This window comes from Anomalospiza imberbis, chromosome 11, assembly GCF_031753505.1.
Source record: "Anomalospiza imberbis isolate Cuckoo-Finch-1a 21T00152 chromosome 11, ASM3175350v1, whole genome shotgun sequence".
NCBI classification, from domain to species: domain Eukaryota; kingdom Metazoa; phylum Chordata; class Aves; order Passeriformes; family Viduidae; genus Anomalospiza; species Anomalospiza imberbis.
Genome location: NC_089691.1, coordinates 6,103,298 through 6,125,200, shown reverse-complemented (window position 1 = coordinate 6,125,200; position 21,903 = coordinate 6,103,298). Strand labels below are relative to the sequence as shown.

The window sequence follows — 21,903 nt, the reverse complement described above, 5'->3', positions numbered from 1 at the left end:
AAATGTGTCGCTGCTAATTAAAATCAGAGAGGCTTTCAAGGAGGGCGGGCGTGGGTTATAATCATAGATTTACAAGATAAGCTTTCACCAGCCGTGTGCCATAAAAATTCCTTAGCTTCATGCCATGGTTTATCTTTCAGCTTTGCTGGCATTTCGTAAATACAGAGCAGTAATTCATGGTGTTGGCTTTCCTGGGACAAAGGCCTTCAGTTAAGCATGACTGCAGCAATCAGCTCTTGTACCCTTTAATTGCCAGAGCTCAGATGGAGGATGTGAGTGGATGAAGGCTCAGGGGAGCGGCTGCTCCTTGCCTGGGGTGCTCTCCCCAGCATCCTTGTCCTTTCTGCTACCCACAGGACTTTCAAGATTGTCATGGCTCTTTTATGTTATTTTAATACACATAAATGACTTGCTCACAGGAATCAGTTGTACCAGGGAAGGATAAGGAGGCAACACATCAAGTAGCTGAGTGGAAACCAGATTGAAGAGACAGCTCCAGCCCTCACCTCTCCGAGGCTCCTGGGGACATTTATCCCTGTTTCAGCTGCTCCTTGGTATTGGTCGCAGGGCCATAACTCTTTGGCACAGCTCTTCATCATTCATTGCAGACCATCCAAATCCTGCAGTAAAGAGGAGAGGAGCTCTGCAGGCAGCAGCTCACTTTCCTGTACAGGCTGCAGCATGACCACCCTCAGCATCACCTGAATTAATGCTAAACGAGGGACACTTAATGACCCCAGACCTGCTGAGCATCTTCCCCTTCAGCAATGTCCTTGGGTCCAGCAGCTGGGGTGACTGATGCCTCCTGTCCCTCCAGGTCTTCCCAAAGACTCCAAGGCTTCACCTGCACTGAAGGTCCAAAGCTGACCTTCCAACTGCACCTATTCCCTGGATGAGGTGATGTTCGTCCTTGTCTTGGATCTTCCAGATACCTCCTAAGTGCCCAGAGAGAGGCAGAGAGGGATTAGATACCCCGTAGCCTTTCTAGGATCTCTGTATTCATCCCAGGCACAGCGAAGCCCTGGCTCTGCACCTGCACTTTTCTGGTTCTCATCACTGAGCTGTACAGCTCCTCTCACGCCATGCAGCTGATGGCATTTTGATCAAGAGGTGGATTCTACTCTGTCAGATTTAAAGATAGTTTTCAGCTATCACAAACAGATTTTCCCTGTTGCTGAAGCAGAATGAATATTGGACACTGCACTTACCCCGAGATATCTTAATTCTCTGAAGTTCAAGATCATTAATGTTCTCAGCAACAATTATATCATTTAAAAAGGAGATCCTGTTCAAACCATTGGACCTTTATAGTGCCTGCTTCTGTAAAGCTATCTGAGAAGTGAACTCTTTGATATATATGGGACTGAAATCATTACCTGCTGACTCTTCTGTCGGGCTCATTTGCCTTTGGCTCTGAAGGGTTTGGCCAAGGTCATGACAGTAGAGGCCACACATTTCAGGCATAAGCAGCTGAAAGAGCAGCTCCCCAGAGCAGCATGTGGTGGTCTGCAGGTCACCCAGTGACCTTCTGGATTGTGAGAGCTCATGTGAGAGATGCAAAACTCTGCCCTGACTCCAGTTCAGGTTTTGGGGTTCACAGAGACTGCTGTGGACTCTATAGGGATCAGTTGTCTTGCATTTAATTGCAGATGTTCATTATGGTCTGTATAGGGTGTCTAATAGACATCTGACCTTGGGGTTCTTTGAAGAGGTCCGGGGATGTTGGTCTGGTGAGCAGGAGGAGCAGCCACTGCTCTGGTTTTATATTGCAAAGTGCTCTAAGGGAAATTACTCTTGGCTCAACCAGGGCTAAGTACGGTGCAAATTAAGTATTTGCTTGCCACGTAGCAAAATTAGAATGGTAAACAACAGAATATAATAAAATAGGGTTGAAAATAAAGTATTTCGAGTTGAAAGGGCCTTCAATTATCATTTAGTCCAACTGCAAATGATAATGATTCACAAACCTTTACAAAAAGGCGGTTGTACAGGAATCAAAATAAGCAAGTAAATGCTTATTTAGAGCTTAAAGCAGTCATAAACCCCTCTTCTGGTATGTAGGATTCGGCTAATAAGATGGCAGATGCTTCTCAACAGCCGTGGCTGACAGAGCAGCAGCGAGAGTGACATTGATGTGTTCTCCTGTTGCTGATTCTGGGTTGAACTAGACATGGGGCTAAGATGGAGAATAACTGGCTTGTGGTAGCTGTGTAAACTGGAATTCTCCTGGTTCTTGTTACCTTTTCATGCATGGCATTTAAAGGGAAAACCAGCAGCAGCTCTAGGTGTGTTGTCTCCTGCAGAACCAGGGCCAGAGGGAGGAAGCTGGCAGGCACACCGTGCACGCAGCACTGCTCACCCCACGACAGCACCACCCCCTGGGGAAGGCTGTTAGTTTGGTGTGTTGGTTGCCAGTGGCTTGTGCTCCTGCCTGCCTAGCAGCCCCTCCTTGAAGCCCAGCCCTAGCAGGGTGTAACAGCAAGGCAGAGGACTTAAGACTATCACATTTCTCTGTATTTATGAGAACAGGTATGAGGGTGGAGGTTCAGGACCCAAATGATTAGCAGATTGGGTGGAAGCAGGAGCTCAGGTACACTCTCAGCATCTGGAGATGTGCTTTAGGATGCCTCAGTCACCGGGAAAATGCCTGACAGAAGCTGCATCTTATTTGACAGGGATAATGCAGCCCTGGAGCACAAAGCTGCAGGAGAACAGGGTTTTTCCACTGCTCACAAAAGCCAAGTCATTAAACACTGTGGCCTTTCACAAGAGTGCTTGTGTTGCCATCTAATAAAATACTCCCTGACAGTTTCTAGTCACCATTTCTTATTTTCTATTTTGATTTCAGCTGTGTGGCATTTGCTGGTTTTAAACCATCCATTTCCAGAGTGACCCTTTCCCTGCATGGACATCAGTGTAATTAATTTAGGGGCACTTGGATTTAAGCAGGTGCTTAATTCTGTAACTGCTGGGGGCTTTTTGTTTTGTCAAAGCAGAGCCTAATACAGGATTCCCTATGTCAGATATAAGACTTTTTAGAGCTACAAGCTGCCCCCAGTAGAACACCCAAGCTCAGGGTATATCTGAGCATTGCTAGTGTGAGATTTTCAGAGCTGAAACCAAAGGCCCTCCACATCCTGTGTATTTACTAAAAGGGTGTCCTATTTTCTAGTCAGACTTTCCGACAGGCAGTATATACCAGCTAACATTTGCTATTATCCCGTGCTGTTCCTTTGCTGACCCATAACCATTCAGAATTATGTCTTTCCAAGTCAAACCCAGTGCCATTTTGACCTAGAGTACAACTGCCTGCTTGCTTAGCTACCTGTTTTTTTTTTTTTTTTCTAAATAGGTTATACTCAGTGATTCTTAAAATCAGTCATGTGGATGTTCACATCAGGTTTCAGTCGAACCAACTAGGTCAAATCTCTGCTCATAGCTGAGCAGTTCTAATTTTTGTTGGTCAGTCCAGCCTCCCTCTTTTGGGTGTGAGCCTCTTCATGGGTCTCTCTTCATGCTTTATCTTGAGTTGTTTGCTGCTCATCCCCTTGGTTTTACTGCAGATAAACAATCATTTTCCCTCTTTTTCTACCCAGATTTCCCTCTTTTTTTTTCTACTAACAGAAAAGACCTGCTTGTCCTCATTTTGCTGATTTTTGATCTGGTTTTGAAGCTGGGAGATCCCTTCCATAGACAAACTCAGCTCCTCTTTGGAAAGCCTGAGCAGGGCATGCAGTTTGTAAAAGCACAATGACACTGCCACTTATTTTCATGGCTTTTATCTACTACAGTGCAGTAATTAGATCAGTTGCCCAGCAAGCAAGGACCCATTTCCCTTAGCACAAGACAGAAGAAGGGATGCAATCCTTGTTTCTCAGTTGTATAGAAGGGCTGCAGCTCCTGAAGGATTTACTCAGACCACAAATCCCAAGCTCCTGTGGATGCAATCACTGCCAGAGTTTTGTGGCAGCTGAGCAGGTGGATGTGGCCAGTGTGCTCAAGGCAGGGATGTGAAATGAGACAAAAAACAATAAATCTGTAGAAAACCAATGCTGTCTCTTGAACTTTCCCACACAAGTCAACAAGACTTGATTTACCAGCTGTGCATGTAGATTTTGTGTAATATTGTTATTGCTTGATTTTATAGCAGAGACATTAACAGTGTTGGCATTTACCTTGTGATGGTTATTGCTCCCAAGTTAGCACCTCTGGTGAAAAAGGGCCCGTTGACATCTCTTGGGATGCTGGCTCCAAGCCTGGGACTTGCCTGTAAAATTTAGTGGCACTGATGAACCTACTTGAGTTAAATTAGAGCAATTCCCTCCTGCAGACCCTGACTTTCCCTGGGAATTCCAAGATAAGAAAGCTGTACCAATTTGCTGGCAGAGAATTGTAAACCAGTGCTATGTCATTGCATGGCTTTTATCTCCACTGATGCTGCTGACATCTTTTCCCTGGTGCTGCTGTGGCATCAAAAGTCTGGTTTTGGACAAATCATGTTTTTCTGAAATTAAATATTAACCAGCAAGCAGTCTAACATTTGTTTTGGCTGTAAGTAGGACTTTGTTTTTAAAGCTTTCCCAATTTTTTGTAATTTTAATAAAATACGTTATTTTTACGTGAGGGAAAAAATCAGGCATAAAAAATCTGAGGTGCTTGTGACATCTTACACTGCTGTGCTTGGTTTTGTGGTGAATGGCTTTGACCCTTGATTTTCCTTGTGCTATTCATGCTTCTGATCATCCCAGGCCGCTCTTCCCTCTCAGTACCTATCCATTTCCTCCCAGGGTGTTGTGTCAGCCCTAAATAGAAAGGCTGGTTTCATATCCGTGTCTGTTCCCAAGTGGAACTAGGGAAGTTCTGGGCCTTTTCATCACGAGAAGTATCTGATGGAGAGGCAGAGCTGGATATGGATTAATGTCTCAGGGTGATTTTTAGCTCTGGGCTCTGTGGCAGCAACCTTGCAGCTTTGCCTCCTCTCTTTCATGGAGCTAAGAGTTAATTTTTGGGGGTGCTTACTTAGCTTTGTGCTGGAAAATGGAGGGAGTTTTAGAAAGAAAGAAGAAAGGCACCATTTTTCAATTTAAAAATAATGAAAAAAGGAAGGAAACAGTATCTTCCCCACTGCCCACCCCCCGGTGACTGTGGGCAGGTGAGTAGAGCTGCCTGCCTGCCCTTCTTGTGATAAAAAGCATTCATAGGATATCATACATGAAAACTTTAGCAGTATAATTGTTAATACACTCAAACACTTGATGTTCTTTAGTTGTGCAAAATTATTACTCCATTGGTAACAGAGAGCGCTGCTGAGTTTGGACCCTGCAGAGATCTTTGACTCCGTATCACCAATATTTCTAATTCAGCAATTAGGGCAGTGCAAAATCAATACATCCCCCATCAAATGGGAAATCCTGCCTTATTAAGGCATTCCAATTTAATTGTTAATAGACACTCTAGAGGAATTGGGAAGAATTCTTTGGAAGCAGTAAGCAGCCCAGTGCTAGTTAACTATCAGTGATAAAGCCTGTAAAAAAAAAAAAAAACAAAATAGGGCTGAGCTGCAGTTTGGGCTTTTGTAACAGGGAAAAAAAAGGATTCATAGATGGGTACAAATGATACAAATATTGGATCATCCTTGCAGAAGATGCAGTGAGCGTGGGCCTGTGTTTGATTCCATATGACTATTCTCATGTTCTTTCCTGAGGCATCTCTCCTGGATTGAGTTACTGTACTTGACAGACCAGATGATTTCTTCTGGTCTTAAAATTTCACGGGTATGTTCAACTGGTGCAAGTGAGAGACAGCACAGCCTGTGTCACAGGGGGGTTGAGGCATCCTGGATAATTATAAAATAAATAAATGCAGTGTTGGTAGAAGTGCATGGAGTGAAACTGCTGCTGGGAATGGGATGGAGGTGGTGCCCGGCATTACTTAGCACTTGAAAAAGTGCAGGGAGCTGGGAGGGAGCTCGAGCCCAGTCTGGGATAGCATCTCAGGAGCAGCACTGACCTGCCAGACAGTGAGCATCCAACCACCCTCCTCTGTCTTATGTGCCAGCAGTGAGGCTCAGGGCAAAATAACAGCATTTGGTGTATTGTTCCTCACGGGCTTTTGCATTTCCAAGAGAACCACACTGTTGTGGGTAGAAAATGTGAACTTGTCTGTGTGTTATCTGACAACTCCTTGATGGCGTCAGAATTTTTACTTGGTGGCAAGTATTTTTCATACCAAATGGGGAAAAACCCCTGAATTTTGAAATTTGCAGTGGAATAGAATCACAGAATGGTTTGGGATGGGAGGGAGCTTACAGACCATCTCGTTCCACCCCCTGCCATGGGCAGGGACACATTCCACGAGACCAGGTTCCTCCAAGCCTCATCAAACCTAGCCTTGAACACTTTGAGGGATGGGGTAGCCACAGCTTCTCGGGGCGGAATAACCATTCTGCTGTTCCAAACAACAATTATTTATTTGATCATATAATGTTACTTCAGAGTTGTTTAATACACTATTAGGATAAGGTGTGTCTAATACATAAATGCTGAGGGTTTTATAGAAATATTAAATTTAAGGAGAGAAGGTGCATTTTGCTTTCTGACAGTACTTCCTTCTGGTGTCTGGGGCTGAGCTCTCCAATCTCCACCAGCTACAGATGGTTTTGTGTGTTTTATGAGGCAGTAGCTCTGCAGCCCTTGACATCAGGAGTCAAACTCCAAATCTGAACTGAAGGGTGTCAGAACTAACAAGGGAGGAGCAGCACATGCCAACAACATTCATGGCAGGTGCTACTGTAGGGCCAGGAGCAGTTTTCTCTTCAGTCTAGAGCAGATCACTCCCTCCCTTAGTGCTTTGCTTTATTATTATTGTGATTCTTTCTTCAGAGAAGTGGGTTTCAACCTGCAGCCAGAAAGTATTCCCAAAGTGCTATTTTACTATTTATTTTCATCCAACTTCCTATTACTGTGGCAACATGCACTTTGAATTTCATTAGTTTTATGCATTTAAGTCCCCTTTTTAAACCTTTATAAGGTCAGACCCTGCTTGGGTAAATCAACAATGTATTAAATTTGAGGTTCTGAGTAATACTTTTCCTTAAACAGCTGTAGATCACAGGTAGTGAGGGCATTAGGGCTTCTGCTTTTTCGAGAAATATCTGTGGGCATTACTGATAAGCACATGGACCAAATTATTTGGTAATTAGATAAGTATCTTCCATCATAGATTCATTCTTGTGCACTGATCCATCAGCAGCACACTACAGGGTGCATGCCCTGAAACCATATGGGAGGAGGGTGTGCAGGCTGTCATGCTGTGCACTGCAGCACAACAGCTCAAAGCTTTTGCTGCTGGAGCTGCTCCAGAGCTCCTTGGGATGGCCAGGAGCATCCCTCAGCACTGTGGGGTGCTGAGCATCCTACAGAGGCTATGGGACTGTGGGACTGCTGCAGAACCAGCAGTGGGTGCGATACCAACCTCGGGGCTGCTCCTTGTAAGGAGCTCTGGTTTCACAGGGAGGCTTCATCACTCTGTCCTGGTGACCAGAGTCATCCCAGCTGGTTTTTTTGCCCAGACAAGACTCACATCACCCAGAAGAGGGTTCAGCTGGGGCCAGCCAGCCCACAAAATCCCTGTTGTCTGTGTTTGCTACTTCAGTGCTGATTAGTAAAGCGGAGCCAATGTGCTCTCTCTTGATTTCCCGCTGCTGTGGCCCCTGGGAAACAAGCCCTTATCTGCTTTCACCTGTGACTTGCATGGTTTTGCCTGACAGGTGAGGAAGTGCAAGTAGTTCTCCTGCCTCCATTAGGCTTCTGGAGGGGTTTTCCTTTAATAAATAGGCTCTTTGCATGCTTCTGGTTTCACAGCCACTCATGAAAGTAGGCTGTGAGAAGCCGGTTTAGTGCGTGTTGGCTGCGTCCCTGCAGGAAGGGCCCTGCAGGCTGCAAAGCAGAGTCACGGCTGCCTCTTCCAGTGAGTTTGTGCTGGAAAAGTGCTGGGAGCCCTGGCTGGCAGGAGGCTGAGCTTCTCAAACTTCTCACGCACGTTTTTATGTGCAACTTCCTGACTAAAGTTCAACTCGGAATACACCGAATAATTCAATTGCATCTTTGCTGCTGGGTTACATAAGAGAAAGCTGAAATCGCGCCTTGTTTTGTAAGGTAAAGTGTATCCTTCTGCTGATCTGAGCAATTTCCCTGGTTTGCAGTGGGGTTTTGCTATGCCTTCTTGGCTAAGCTGGGATTTTGAGGGGGAGAGGGTGCTGTAGCAGTTGTCTACATTAACTGGCATACAAATGTTTGAAACCTGGGCTTATTATGTGTGTTTTGATGGTGTTTCAGCACGCTGAGGAGACCGGAGCAGCTGGACCAGGCCGCGGGCCAGCGGTCAGCATCCCCCTCCCTCTCACAGACTGCACCCAGCTCCCAGAGCCCCCAGGAGATGAGGGGCCGGGGCCAGCCTGGACCAGCGGCAGAGGGGCCGCGGAGGACGCTGCAGGTGGACGCCAGGAGCCAGGGCTCGGGGAGGTCTCCCTCGGTGTCACCGGACCGGGGCAGCACCCCTACCTCTCCCTACTCTGTCCCGCAGATTGCCCCCCTGCCCAGCAGCACCCTCTGCCCCATCTGCAAGACGACAGAGCTCACCTCCTCCCCCGGCCAGCCTAACTTCAATGCCTGCACTCAGTGTCACAGCAAGGTCTGCAACCAGTGTGGCTTCAACCCCAACCCGCACCTCACCCAGGTAATGCCTTCTCTTCCTCATGCAGCCCTCCTGGCTGCTTCGGGTGGGTTCTTGCTTTCTCCAAGCACAGAAGTTGCACCTTTGCTTTTGATAGCTGCAAAGCATTGACCAGGAGCGAGGGTTCTGCTGGTAATAAGGGAATAATTGTGATAATGTGAGCTTTGATGAGATGGGGGAGATAAATTAGTTGAAGGGGATTGGTAGATTAACAGGGCTCAGTCTCTGTTGAGACGCCGAAACATTTAGCTAAATTCTCCATTCTCAAAATTGTCGCAGAGGCAAAGGACTCGACAGCAAGGAGGGGAGCAGGGGGGCTGCTGGGCCGCTGAGGTGTGGAGTGTCTCAGACCCTGACTCACAGCAGTTCTGGTGGGTTCCAGGCAGCGTCACGCTCCACACAGGGAGGGAAGTGCCAGGAGTCGTGCGCAACACGCGGCACTGCTGGGGGAGGAGCGTTCCGTGGGATGTGTGAAGTGGATGCTCAGGGTTCTGGAGGTGGATTCGCAGCGGTGCTGGAGGTGGGCGCTGGGGCTGGCTGAGGTGAGGGGCTCCCTGTGCCAATCTCTCAGGTCACAGATCTCCACACAGGGTGGGAAGTGATTGGGTGGTTTTTTCAGCTGTTAAGAGCCAAACCACAGGGGTTTCTGATCTTAAAACAGAAACTTAAAGCCACACTTTGGAAAGCAACTGTGCAACTGTGCCACTCCTGTGACACAGACAGGATTTAGGCACTGAAGCCCCCTGGATACCCAGGATTTACTGCCAGTAGCCATTTTGTGGTAAGCATGCAATGCTTGCTCCTGATGCTAGACACAGCAGTGTCTAAGCATCATTGTTTGAGGAGCTCCTGCCTTCCAGTCCTTTACCCTGATGGAAGAAATCATAGAGTTATGGAATGGTTTGGGTTGGAAGGGACTTTGAAGATCACGTAATTCCAGCCTCCTCCCATGAGCAGGGATACCTTCCACTAGACCAGGTTGCTCCAAGCTCCATCAAGCCTGGCACTGAACACTTCCAGGGATAGGGCATCCAGAGCTTCCCTGGGCAACCTGTGCCAGGGTCTCCCTACACTGATAGTAAATATTTTTTTCCTTTTATGTAGTCTAAACATACTGTCTTTGAATTTGAACCCATTCCCCCCTGTCCTGTCACTACATGCCCTGTGAAGGAGATATGCCTGCTATAATGATGCATAATTAACTGGTTCCTGATACTACTTCACAGGTATTTAGCCCTGCAAAGGTCCGAAAAAGGTCTCAGATCTTAATAAAGAGCCCTGAGGTGTCCTTCAAAGAAATGCCATGGGCTACTTTTCTGTTTCGCTTGTAAGTTTCATTTTTAATTAGATTTGCCAAACATTAATTTGGTGTCCAAGCATTGCCTTGAAAGTTGTCCAGTTACTCTGAATAGTACGAGCTAACAAGGAAATAACAAAATAAAAATGCAACAATTTCTCAATTTCTGGTCTTGTCTCTTCTGCTTTGCCCCAAGAGCTTACCCACAGTGGGCTCTACCTCGAGTCTCTCTTTCATGTTAAAATATGTTAAATGTTAAAATATGTGTGTGCACAGAGACTTTGCTTAGCAGCTCTAGGCCATTTTGCTCTTGGCATCTCTAGGTCTCTGTGCCCTCAGAAATGTGTTTGACTGCAGAGCATTTTTAAACATCAAATCAAAAAAAAATGGACCTGAAATGGAAAAAGATGTTTTTTTGGTCTGTCCTGAGTTTAATATGCATTTCAGCAGCAAGCAACCTTATGACTTGTAAGTAGGTCGTTGTGGGAGCTGGGGGATGAAAACAGTTGTCCAAGAGAAGTGTTTGCAGCTCATGTTGGCAGCCCATGTGATGGGCTGGCTGGGGGAGCAGCAGTGGTTGCTGCCTTGTTGGAAGTGTGACTCATTTTCCTCAACATCATTCCTTGTGCTGCCATTCCAGAGTCACACAGAGAGGTGCCTGAAGCATCCTGGTGCTGTTACTGGGGGGTAGTGGAGGCAGCTGGGAGGGCGCTCTCTATCTTGATGGTGGGAGCTGGGTTGTGAAGGATCTCTGGAGGTTACCTGTTCCAACCTCTGCTCAAAGCAGCAAGCAGGGAAGGGATCTCAAGGCTGTACCCCATTGGGTCTGGAGCCTTCCAAGGGTGGACATGCTGGGCCCAGCTGCTCCACTGCCTCCCCTCACAGGGAAAACATCTGTCCAGTCTGGTCCCTCCAACCCAGCAGGTGCTGCAGGGCAGCTGCACAGCATTGCTCAGGAGATGTTGTATTCTCTATTTGCATTTCCTTATGAATATACTTTCGTGTGTATAATTGATACTGCCACTTTGTGCTGCAGCAGATAGGAATTTGTGACTTCTTTCTGCTTTCAAGGCTCTCTAGCAGGATTAAATGATCAAAAATACCACATTTTCTAAGAAAATCAAACCAAAGAAAACCAAAATTGTGTTTTGCTTGGTACATACTCTCTTATGCAATCCGTGGAACTGCCAGAAACCGCTGGCATGGCGAGGTAGGAGCCGCAGGGCTGGATTGGCATAATGATCTCTCAAACTGTTTTGAGAGCTGAGGTATAAATCTTGTATAAACACTTTGTTTTCATTAGTCTTTTAATTGTATATATATCCATAGCATAAAATAGCTTTTTGTAATATATATTTAAAGAAAATAATAGACTGAGTGTGTGTGATCTGTAGTCCATCAAGCCCTATCTTGCCACTTCCAACTCCAAGAGCAGATTTTTCAGAGGAGGGTTGACTGCACTGCCTTCACTTTGTACTTTGGTAATACCTTCTCCTCAGAAGCACATAATTCCCTTTAAAATAATATTTTTCTTTGGCTGTTATTTTATTCCTTTTTGTATGGCTTGATGGTCATTTTATCTTAAAAGCAAGTCATGAATTTCTGTGCTGACGAAGCAATCAGCTTCTGTGGCATCTTGAGTTGATCACTTGCTGAGAAAAACAAAATCTCTTTTGGGGTTTTTATTTCACTGTTTATTCCTTTGAGCAGCAGCTCGTTCTTGTTTCACAAGACTGGGCAAACAGAAGTTCCTGTCTGCTGCTGGTGTCACTCATATTTTACATGTAGATAATTATATTGTTCCCTCTGTTCATCCCGTGCCCTGAAATAGCTGCTGTCATTGTTTTCAATTTGGTCGTGTGCTGGTGGGCTGCTTTCCTTGTTCATTCACTTATTCCTGAAGGTCAGTGCTCTTGCTCAGACAGTTATTTTAAGCAAGGAAAGGGAATTATCAATCAGGGAGCAATGGTGGCACCATTAAAGACAACAAGTTTTGAAATAATGTGCTAAAATCTAGCAGTTTATTTACGGTCCTGTGCAGGAAAGAAGTTTTTGAATGGAGATGTGTTATTTTAAGTGCAACATTGCAGCTTTCACATTCTAGTATGATTTTTATTTTCTCATTAAAACTTTTTTTCTACTTTTTCTCTGTGTTGTCTCTGAGGGGTTTTTTGGGCAGCTTGTTCTGCAGGACCATACCAGTGATGCTGTCATCTCCTCCGGGGGGGAATAGCTCAGTTTCAAACCAGTACAATAGGTTTAGAAAATCCTCTTTTTATACATCTTTCACTTTGTTCTGCCACTCCTGTGGCTTTTGCCTGACTGATCTAGCAGCATGTTCATCTGATTGGATTTGCTCTGTTTGGTATCATAAGGAGTAACCTGCAGGCATCCTTTCTGCTTCTCTGGGGTTTTGAAGTGCCGCTGCACATTGCTAATTTGATAAATTAATTCTTCTTCAGTCTTCTCTTAAAATTTGTTGGGTTTCTTTTAATTTGTTTTCTCACCATCCTAAGCACTAAACCAAAAACACGAGGAACTTGAGTTTGATTTTAATCAAGAGCAGCAGCACAGCATTAAAACGTGTGCTTTAGTTAGAGCTGAAATGAAACTCAAGATGCCTGGCTGCCTAATAGGTCTGCTTGGAACCACTTGGGATTATAGGAAACCTTTCTTGTCTGCCTTATATTTCTATTATGCCTTTTTCAATTTGAAGTGGTGTTTATTAGAGGCAGTTTCATAAATACTCAGATGCACCTCCCTGTATAAAAGAAACATGCTCATACATATGTGTTCTTTACCAAATTGCTTTATTTTGAAGGCCCTGCTTTCATCCCTGAGCTGTTTTGATTTTTGTCTGCTGTATTTGTGGCCATATTTATGACTTATAATTGTTAAACTTCTGGCCCATGTTTTTAGCTTCACTTAGGGAGATTGAAGAGGTTCTTTGTACTTTTTATGCTATGAATATAATGAATTATGAAATATTTAAAATATTTGAGCGCAAATCTGTTCCCTGCATGCTCTGTGCCATGTAAGCTCATCACAAACCTTTGATCACGGACCTTCAGCAAGCAAAACATAAAAAGTCTCAAGGATAATTAAAAACTTGCTGGTTGGTTTCCCAACAGTGGTCAGGGTTGTTTGACAGGAGAAGAAAATTCTCAGCGCCTCTTGAGTTATCTGTAGCTAGAGGAGGTAGCCACAAAAATAATGTAAAGTTTTTAGGTAAATGTTTAAATTGTATTAATGGAAAATAGACCATCGGCTGAGGAGATGAGACTGAAATAATGTGAGCATTGTGTAGGGCTGTGTTTATCCTGTCATAACCTCACAGCAGATGGTTTTCTGCTCAGTAGTATAAGAAAAATTGGGCAAAGTGGAAAAAATAAGAAGTTGGGGGAAGCTGAAAGGTGACACAATGCAGAGCATCTCTGGTGGGAGGAATGGGGCTTGTTGACACTGGAGGAATGTCTGTGGTCCAAAGCCTTTTCCAACCTGGCTGTACTGTCAGGAGTGGTGCCTGCCCACAGCATCACCTCAGTCATTTAGCAAATGACTGAAAAAACCTCAAATATTGAAATTGTGAAGCTGTTCATACACTGCTTTCAAAGGACCCCGTTTCTCATTTGGTTTATTGTCCCAATTTTACACATTGCACCATGTTGGTATCTAATTTTCAGTAAAACCCAGCATATTTGTGAGTTAGGGGCCCAGTCTAACTTATTTACCCTGCAGGAGGCTTTGACTTGACTAGTGACCACTGGTTCAGAAACCCTGCAAGGAAAGGGCTCTGTAAGCATGCCAAGGATTATATTAGTTCCACATTAAACCAGTGGCTGTTATTAATGGCAGTGAATCTCCATCTCTCCCTCTCATCCATCTCCTCTCTTGCCTGTCATTCATTCAACATCCAAACATTTACAGGTCTCTGATGCTGTGCAAGTGTGCGTAGAATCCCTGTTGGCATCAGTGCTTTCACCCAGGGCTGAGCACTGAAGGACTGGATGAAAACAGGGATCCACTTTCTGATAGATCATTAAACATGAGTTTTGTGAGAAATTTGATCTCCCTTGTTTCTCCCTGCCTTTTCAAGCAACCAAAATGTTCTTCACCTCTTCAGATCTCTATTGAGAAACCAAGGGGCCTTGCTGACATGCCATTTCCTAAATTTCTAAGTTTCCTCTGGGTGCATCAACTCCATGTTGGATGTAGCTCTTTGCAGTGGGGAGGGATGAGCTGTAGCTCATGAGATGTAGCTCTTTTGCAATGCGGAGGATAAGTTGTGACAGTGATACTACATTTACACAGTCTCTTCTCTAGCTGAACAAGGCAAAGCCCGTGGAACCTCAACAGGTGATTGTTTTCCTGGCCATGAAGCACCTCCAGCCCCAGCCACTGGCATGTGTGTCATCCTGCATCTCCTGCATGTCCTGCATCTGTATTACTGTGCTCATGGATAAATAGAAGGCTCTGTTTAGAGGTTATAGTTCCCTCTCATTTTAAAGAATGGGTGTTGGGCCTGAAAAATAAATGTTTCTCTGGTCTGGCATCCCTTGGGGCATTTCACACTGGTGTCATGCTTGTGGTGTCTCTGGGTAGCTGGGGAGGTGGGGCTGGCTCTGTCAGCAGTTGTCCTTCCTTGTGTGCACCTTTCAGCAAGTTCAGAGGTGTGTTTTTTCCTCCCAGACACCCTTGGGCAAGCAGTATTTTTGTTCTGCTGTGGTGTTAGCTTCTTCTATGTGTATGTGGTAGCTTGTACCTTATATTCAGCCAGACCCCTGTGTTGCTGAGTCAAGTTGCCCATTTTAGAATGATTTGTCTTTTGAGATCATCCTCCTTCACCATATAGCTGTAAAAATAAATCTGTCGTTGGCATTACGTTGCAGACCTGGGAGAAATTTTCCATTGGATCCTGCTGTGCAATAGGAGTGAGATGCGTGTTTTATTCCAGTTTTGTCTTTGTTTTTAGCAGAGCTTCAGCCAGCAGTGACCTGCATGGACAGTGGGTGATGCTGTTTGCAGGAGATGGGGCTTGGCATGCCTGCTACCTTCTCCTAAGGATGCAGGAATTTGGGCTGCAGCTGCCTGGGCAGGGATGCTTGGCCTCATCTACTGCCACAGATCCATCCCAGTGTCTGAGGTCAGCATCTGCCCCATGGGCAGGTGGGACCAGTGCTTTCTGCCCTACTGTTCTCTTCAAGAGAACCCTGTGAGCTGGGCACTAAAAATCTGCTCTTTGTGGCTGCAGTGAATATTCTGTGGATTTTTTTTTATGGTGAGGAAATATTGATAGGAACATGGGATTTATCACCCTGAACTAACAAACTAACAGGTTGTATGTGTATGCATATTTGCCACATTTTAGCCCTTCCTCACCATTGCCCTTCACCTCTTAATCCCTTTATCGCTACACCAGGTGTTCCATCCTGTATCTGCAGCATTGCAGCGAAGGATGCCTCTGTTATCCCTTGGTAGACTTTAGTTTTTTAATGGGGTGATTAACACCGAATGAAGCAACTCATATGGAGCTGGAGAGTAGCACACTTGCTCTTGCTGAGCCTTTCTACTTAGAAATGGCTTCTTTTGGCCCCTGCTGCAGCCCGAGCAGGAGCTTCTCCCAGCCATCCACACTGACGTGCAACTCATCTGTTTGACAGATCACAATTTAAGTTAGAGCCCATGAAAAGAAAAAGCTCATGAGTAATTCTGGCTGTTTCTCCCAATGTGCCGCCTTTCGCTGTGCTCTGCGTGGATGATTCAAATAATGCAAAATTCGCTGGCAGAAAATGTCAGAAAAGATCTTGGCTAAACGGTTGCTGGTGACTAAGGGGGCTGGTGTTGCTCAGGGTGGGGGCTCTCCGCTGACGGCTGGTTCGGCTGAGCCGCGGCAGCGGGGGCACAGCAGGGGCTGTGGTGACACGTTCAATTGTTCCGAGGGCACGGGAGAGCGTGCCTTCCCGCGGGCTGGAGCGATGCTGCGGTGCAGAGGGGTAATTAAAACAACTGCAAGTGAAGAGGAGTCCTCCCGAGGGATGGGAAGCGGCCTCCTTTCCGCTTGGCGTCTTCTGCCGCTCGCTGAATGCCGAGCCCAGCCAGCCGCACGGGCTGAGCCGCCGCCGCCCCGCGCCCTCCTTCCCTCCGTACATTCGGTTACAACAAGCTGTTTGCTTGGATGAGACATGGTTTTCCTCTGGCTTTCAGCTCCCAGATCACTTTATCGTTAAAAAGAAAAGCCGGCTGAGGATCGGAAGCGGCTGTCAAGCTTTCCATAGTGGAGCAGGGTACCGAGTCAGCGGCTCCCTGCCGTCTCTTTGAGAGCTTTGCTGTGGCAGCTGCTCGCTTTCCTTCCCTCCCCCTGAACATGCCCGGGCAAAGGGATAAGATCCCTTACAGCCCATGGTGATGGATGGGGATATTTTGCTCACACAGTTGCTGCTCCAGGTTTTCCACCGGTCGAGTGTGTGAAATCGCTCAGTGTTTGTGTTCCTCAGCTCCCACTTGGTGCACACGCAGCAGCCCCGAGAGCAGGAGCTGTGCAGGGCTCTACAGCCCTCGCCTGTGCGCTCTGCTTTGTGATGTGTGTTTGCTGCCGGAACGCTGCGCTGCCTCGGGGAGCGCTTAGGAGGAAACTTCAAGAGCTTTCAGTGCTTTGATGGGGATTGAGTTAATCCTAGCTGAATTCATTCCTGTTTACAGTCTTTCTACAAGCTGCAGAGAGCAGGGTGGTTGTAGTGGAGGGTGTCAGACACTTTAGCACCCACTCCGCACCCACCCCTATGGGGCTGTCCCAGGGGCTGCATCTTTGGTGCAGCAAGGGGTGCCCAGGGGGAGAACCCCAGCACAGGAGGAGATGTTGTGACATGGCTCTTCCCACCTTGAATGATAGTGACATAAAAGGTCTGTATGACAGAGGTGGTGGCATCTTGTCAGTGTCTCTTGTAACCTGAATTTAGCTGATCACAGTGCTATTTTTAGAGCTGTGTGGGCTCCCACCACAATGAACCACCTTGCTTCTTCCTGATTCTGTCTCTTGTCTGTCTCTTGGCCATGGTCACATGTAGATGCTAAAAAGGGATTTTCATAGTGTGGTGGACTGAAAAGCCTCAGAGATTTCTGAAAGCAGTCCTGTGTGTGCAGTGAGGTGTTTGTGGAACAGCATTTCATGCCTGCAGAGGTATTTCTCACCATCTTAATTCAAGCCTTGCTCCCAGACCTCACCCTCCTGCCATACCCAGCTCTTTTCGGAGACATGATATGCAGCTGTGCTCCTGGACAGCCCAGATCTGAGAGGTATGGTGCTGATGGTCTATGAAAAATGATTATTTTAACTCTGATTTAAATGGTGTTTTATCTCAGCTACAAACCTTTTGATCAAGGACAGCCAAAGGGGGGATGTTTCCATTCTGGAGTCAGTTTATGTTGTAAATAGGCTGTGCCGGTGGCATGGCTTTCTGCTTTGAGTAAATCAAAGCCAAATTGTTAGAATGGCTCTGGAAATCCAGGGAGCAAAATGTGATCTTAATGGAATGGGAGTAGACTATGCAGCAGGCATGTACGCAACGCAGCACTACCCCAGCTAGAAGTTGTTTTTCAAGACTGAACAACAAGTGTGTCCCTCCCCTTCCTCTCTTGCTCCCTGCCCAGCCCACTTTGATGCCCATCTCCTGTATCTTAATCGAGCCCAGCTGTTTGTGCAGCAGCTTTGCAAAGAACCTTCAGGATGAGAAGTTTTAATGTTGACTTTTTGTTCCCTCCCCAGTTCCTCTGCCACCCCCTTGCTATGTCCAAGCTGAGGGGGCAGACGGGCCAGACCCTCAAGTTGGAGACCTCCATGGAAGAAAGAGACCTGAGCAGGGGGCAGGAGAGATGTGCCCATCAGTCTTATGGAGAGGAAGTTCTGGTGCCCTCCTACCTCCAGCCGCCCTCTCCCCTTTCCAATGAGCACAACACAGTATTCCCATTAGACGGAAGCAGAAGCACAAACACTCGGGCTCATCTGTTCAGCAAAGCCTAGATTATTCTGAATCATCCAACATCCTTATCAGAGCGCTCCAGCCGGCACTTGCATCCGTCACAGCGCAGGCTGGCGGAGTCGGAGGCAGTGCTCTCCCTGTTTTAATTGCCACAAGCCAGCAGCTATTTGAAGCCCTGTCCCCAAAGAGCAAACGAGCTTGTCACTGCTTGTAGCTCAGCTTTGCAGGAATTGCAGGATCAGCAAGCTTTCCCCTTTAAAAACCTGCTAAGGACGCAAACATATAGGGCTGCACGTGTAATGCATCAACCAGCTAGGTAGGATGGAGTGGGGCACTGCTGGGCTTGGACCTAAGAGTGGGAGCTCCCCTTGGGATTTTAGTTTTGGGGGTTTTTTTTCCCCTCTAATTGCAGAATACCCTAGAAGCTGTAAAGGGCATGTCCCTCTGACTCCTTGAATATGAGGTTCCTCCAAAAACAGCTTTGTCATGGCTCAGAGCTGCTCACTGATTCTGTTCAGACCTTCCTGTTCTCTCAGACATACTATGTTGCCCTTCCTCCCCACAGGACATCTCATGTCTGTCCTGATCTCCTAGAAGGCACTGCTTGCTGCCCTTTCCCCCTGAGAACCTCTGTTCTCAGTATGATGCCCACTAGATAAAATACCAGGTCTGGTGGAGAGGTTTGGCTAAAAACTAGTGGTCTGTGTTAAAATCACTCTGGGGATCTGAGAAAGAGTTGAATTACCTGTATTTCTGGATTCCTCTGAAATTAGGAGCATACTTACTGTAGGAGAGGCCTGTCCTTGGGCTCAGCTGTCTCTGCTTTGCCCACATACTCTATGTATTGCAAAACCTTTCAAGCTTTGAGAAAAGCAAATACCCTCAGTATTTGATGGAGCACAGTATGTTAGTGCACGACCAACAGTTCTGGGATCCATCCCAAAAGGTGAGGCCGAGTTAAAGTGAGCTCTTGTACCCCATGCATGGTGCTGTCATCTACTCCTCAGCAACCTGCTCAAGGGACCTTTGGCAGACTGGGACATGAATCCTTATTTTTCTTGGAGTACCAAGTCAGTATGGAGATGCTGGGCCAGGCCATCTAATGCCCTGAATTTTTTTTTTTTACACACTCTGCCTTATGTTGTGACCTGCCATATTAATTTTCCAGCTGATATGATTGTGGCTTTCAAATTGGAGAGTGCTTTGAAGAACTATCCCCAGATAGGCATGCTGCTGCTGCCATCTGTCTTTGAGCTGCTTCTGGGATCCCACTACTTGCTCTCAGCAGACAATTGTTACTTCTTTATTGAATTAGGAAGAAAAAAAAATCCAGCAACTTCTGAAATAATATTTTCCGTAACTAATTCCAGGTGCTAAATCCCTTTTGAACCAGGGGGAGATGTTGGAATAATAATACTTTATGCAGATCCTGGGTGTAAAGTTTATGCAGTTCTGCCCAAAAAAGTCTCATGATCTGATGGTTTTGAATGACATGTCATTTGGAGAGCTCTGAAGAGCTCCACTGCACTGAGGGATCTCCAACCAAGAGCCAAAATTGGGCAATGTCACTCTTACAGTAAAAACTGAAAGCTTCAGTGTCCTTCCTAATGATTTTGGCCAGCTCAAGCTCTTACCCCAGGTCACCCTTCTTCTCCATGCAATGCCTTATTCCATGTTTTCCAGCTGCAGGCACTTGTCCAGTGCCATTCAGCCTGCATCCTACTGGGAAGCAAAGATCTTGGCATGGCAAGACCCTCACCCTGTGGGAGTAGGTCACTGTGCACCAAAGAGCAGCATCCCAATGGATCATGTGCTGTGCTGCATCCCAACGCCTTCTGCGTCCCGTGCTTCAGACCTGCTCCTCCTTTTCTTTCTCTGCAGTGTGCCAGGAGTCAGCCCACGCCAACAGACAAGGCTGTGGGCAGATAAAAGCTTATGGGAAGGTGGTGTTTATTTGGATATCGAATGTTTTTCCCTCCTGGTGCATGGATCCTGCTGCTTCCCCCTTGCCGGCCAATCCATGCCTTCTCTGCCCGGTTTGAGGCAGTTTGGGGCTGATTGCTTGCAGTCAGCATGGCTCCCACTGTTCAGCTGGATATTTTGATGCATGATGCTTGAAAATCAGAGGCAAGATCTCTCCAGCTGAACCCCAGAAAGTGGGGGGAGCTGTGATCACTGCTGCTATCTCACCTGCAAAAAATGTGCCCTGTAGGTCATCAAGTCAGTCCATGGCTGGTGATTACACGAGTCACCTGGCTTTACAGCCAGGGCATGACAACAAGTTTTAGTGTTTCTCTTCAGAAGGGGTTTCTGATTGGCATTGCAGCAAATCAAAGCAGGGTGAAATCAGCTTGAACTGTGCAGTTTGCTCCTGTGTAGTTTTCTTGCTGTCTGAAAGGACATGGAGCACTGAAGCTGGCACTACCTATGTGCTGCTTGTTGGAGATCTTTCAAAGGAAAGCTAAGAAGCCCTAGAAGAGCACTTGCTTCTGCAATATTTTTGGTGTTTTATCTGAGTGATTTCTATTGGAATGCTTTTCTCTTTTGTAGCAGTTTCTAGACTTGCAGTTGAGGACTTGACCCTTTATTTGAGCTGAACTAAACTGGCTTTTGTTGTAAGCTTGCCCGGGGTTTTCAGTTGTGCTGAGGTGTCCTAAGCAGGTTACTCTATGGTAATCCTCTGGGCCCCCATTCAGGAAGGCTGCAGAAAGCTCCCAAATGGGGTCACTTCAACTTTTGGCTTCGGTTGTGACAGAAAAGACAATCTTTCAAGTAGCAGGATTCTTTTTCGTTAAGAGTTTATTCTCCTTTCTGGTGTATTGGTTTAGATCTCCACGGCAATGATGACTTCAGCTCAGCAAGCAAAATATCATAGACTAGAATCCCAGAATGGTTTGGGTTGGGAGGGACCCTAAAGCTCATTCCAGTTCCTGCTATGGGCAGGGATACCCTCCACTAAACCAGGTAACTCCAAGCTCCATCCAACCTGCCTTTGAACATGTCCAGGGATGGGAAGTTCACAGCTTCCCCAGTCATCCTGTTTCAGTGCCTCACCACCCTCACAGTAATTAATTTCTTCCCAATATCCTCTCTATTCCTGTCCTCTTGTCAGTGTGAAGCTGTTCCCTGTTTTTCTGTCACTCCATGTCCTTGTAAAAAATCCCTCTCCAGCTCTCTTGTAGCCCCTTCAGGTACTAGAAGGGGCTCTAAGGGCTCCCTAGAGTCTTCTCTTTCTAGGCTGAACAACTCCAACTCTCATCAAATCTTTATTTGAATGACCAGTTTTAATCTTGCTTTGCAACTAGCTTCTTTTTTTTTTATGACAGGGTGATTGCTTTTATATACTGGTTGGCAGTGAAGTAGCCCCTTTTTCAAGGCTAAATAATAGCTATAAAAACTCAATTAAAAGTGATGTGGTTCTGCAGGTATCTGTGCAAATTCTAATTGTTTGCAGATTCTTTTGTAAACTTTATTTAGTAGATGATGACTTTTGTCATTATGCCAGGTGTATTTGGATGTCCAGATGAATTTGGATGGGGATAGGAGTTCCAACACAAAAAGAAACTATTCCAATTTATTTAAAATAGGTGGCTGGTGACTGGACAAGCTATTTCTGGGAAGGGGTGCCCAGGCTGGAGGAAATCTACCCAGTGCCTCTCCTCTGCTTCTCAGAGAGTCATAAAGAGGCTCAAAGTTTGTGGTAGGGTCCTGAGCCCTGTGGGAAAACCCCTTGCATTTGTCTGGGGTCACTGGAGCCAAGAGCTGATACCTGCCCCTCTGCCTGGTTCGTTTCCCCTCTGCCGTGGGAAGGGAGCTGCCTCGGATGGCTTTGTCATGGGTTTAGGATTAACCCTTAACCCTCCTTCTGGACTCCTTCCAGGTTGCTTTCTCAGGTCT

At 46.2% G+C, this 21,903-nt stretch overlaps 1 protein-coding gene across 3 annotated transcripts in view; it reads left to right on the top strand.

Annotated features, from left to right (window-relative positions):
• Positions 1–21,903, top strand: part of BSN (bassoon presynaptic cytomatrix protein) — an 89,256-nt gene that overhangs the window by 13,281 nt on the left and 54,072 nt on the right. For 2 of the 3 annotated variants that reach the window (XM_068201567.1, XM_068201568.1), the window contains exon 2: positions 8,337–8,736. In XM_068201567.1, the coding sequence (XP_068057668.1) occupies positions 8,337–8,736 (400 nt within the window). Of the gene's footprint in view, positions 1–7,650; positions 7,769–7,835; positions 8,157–8,336; positions 8,737–21,903 lie in introns of those variants that run through there. The other variant, XM_068201570.1, reaches the window with a different exon arrangement.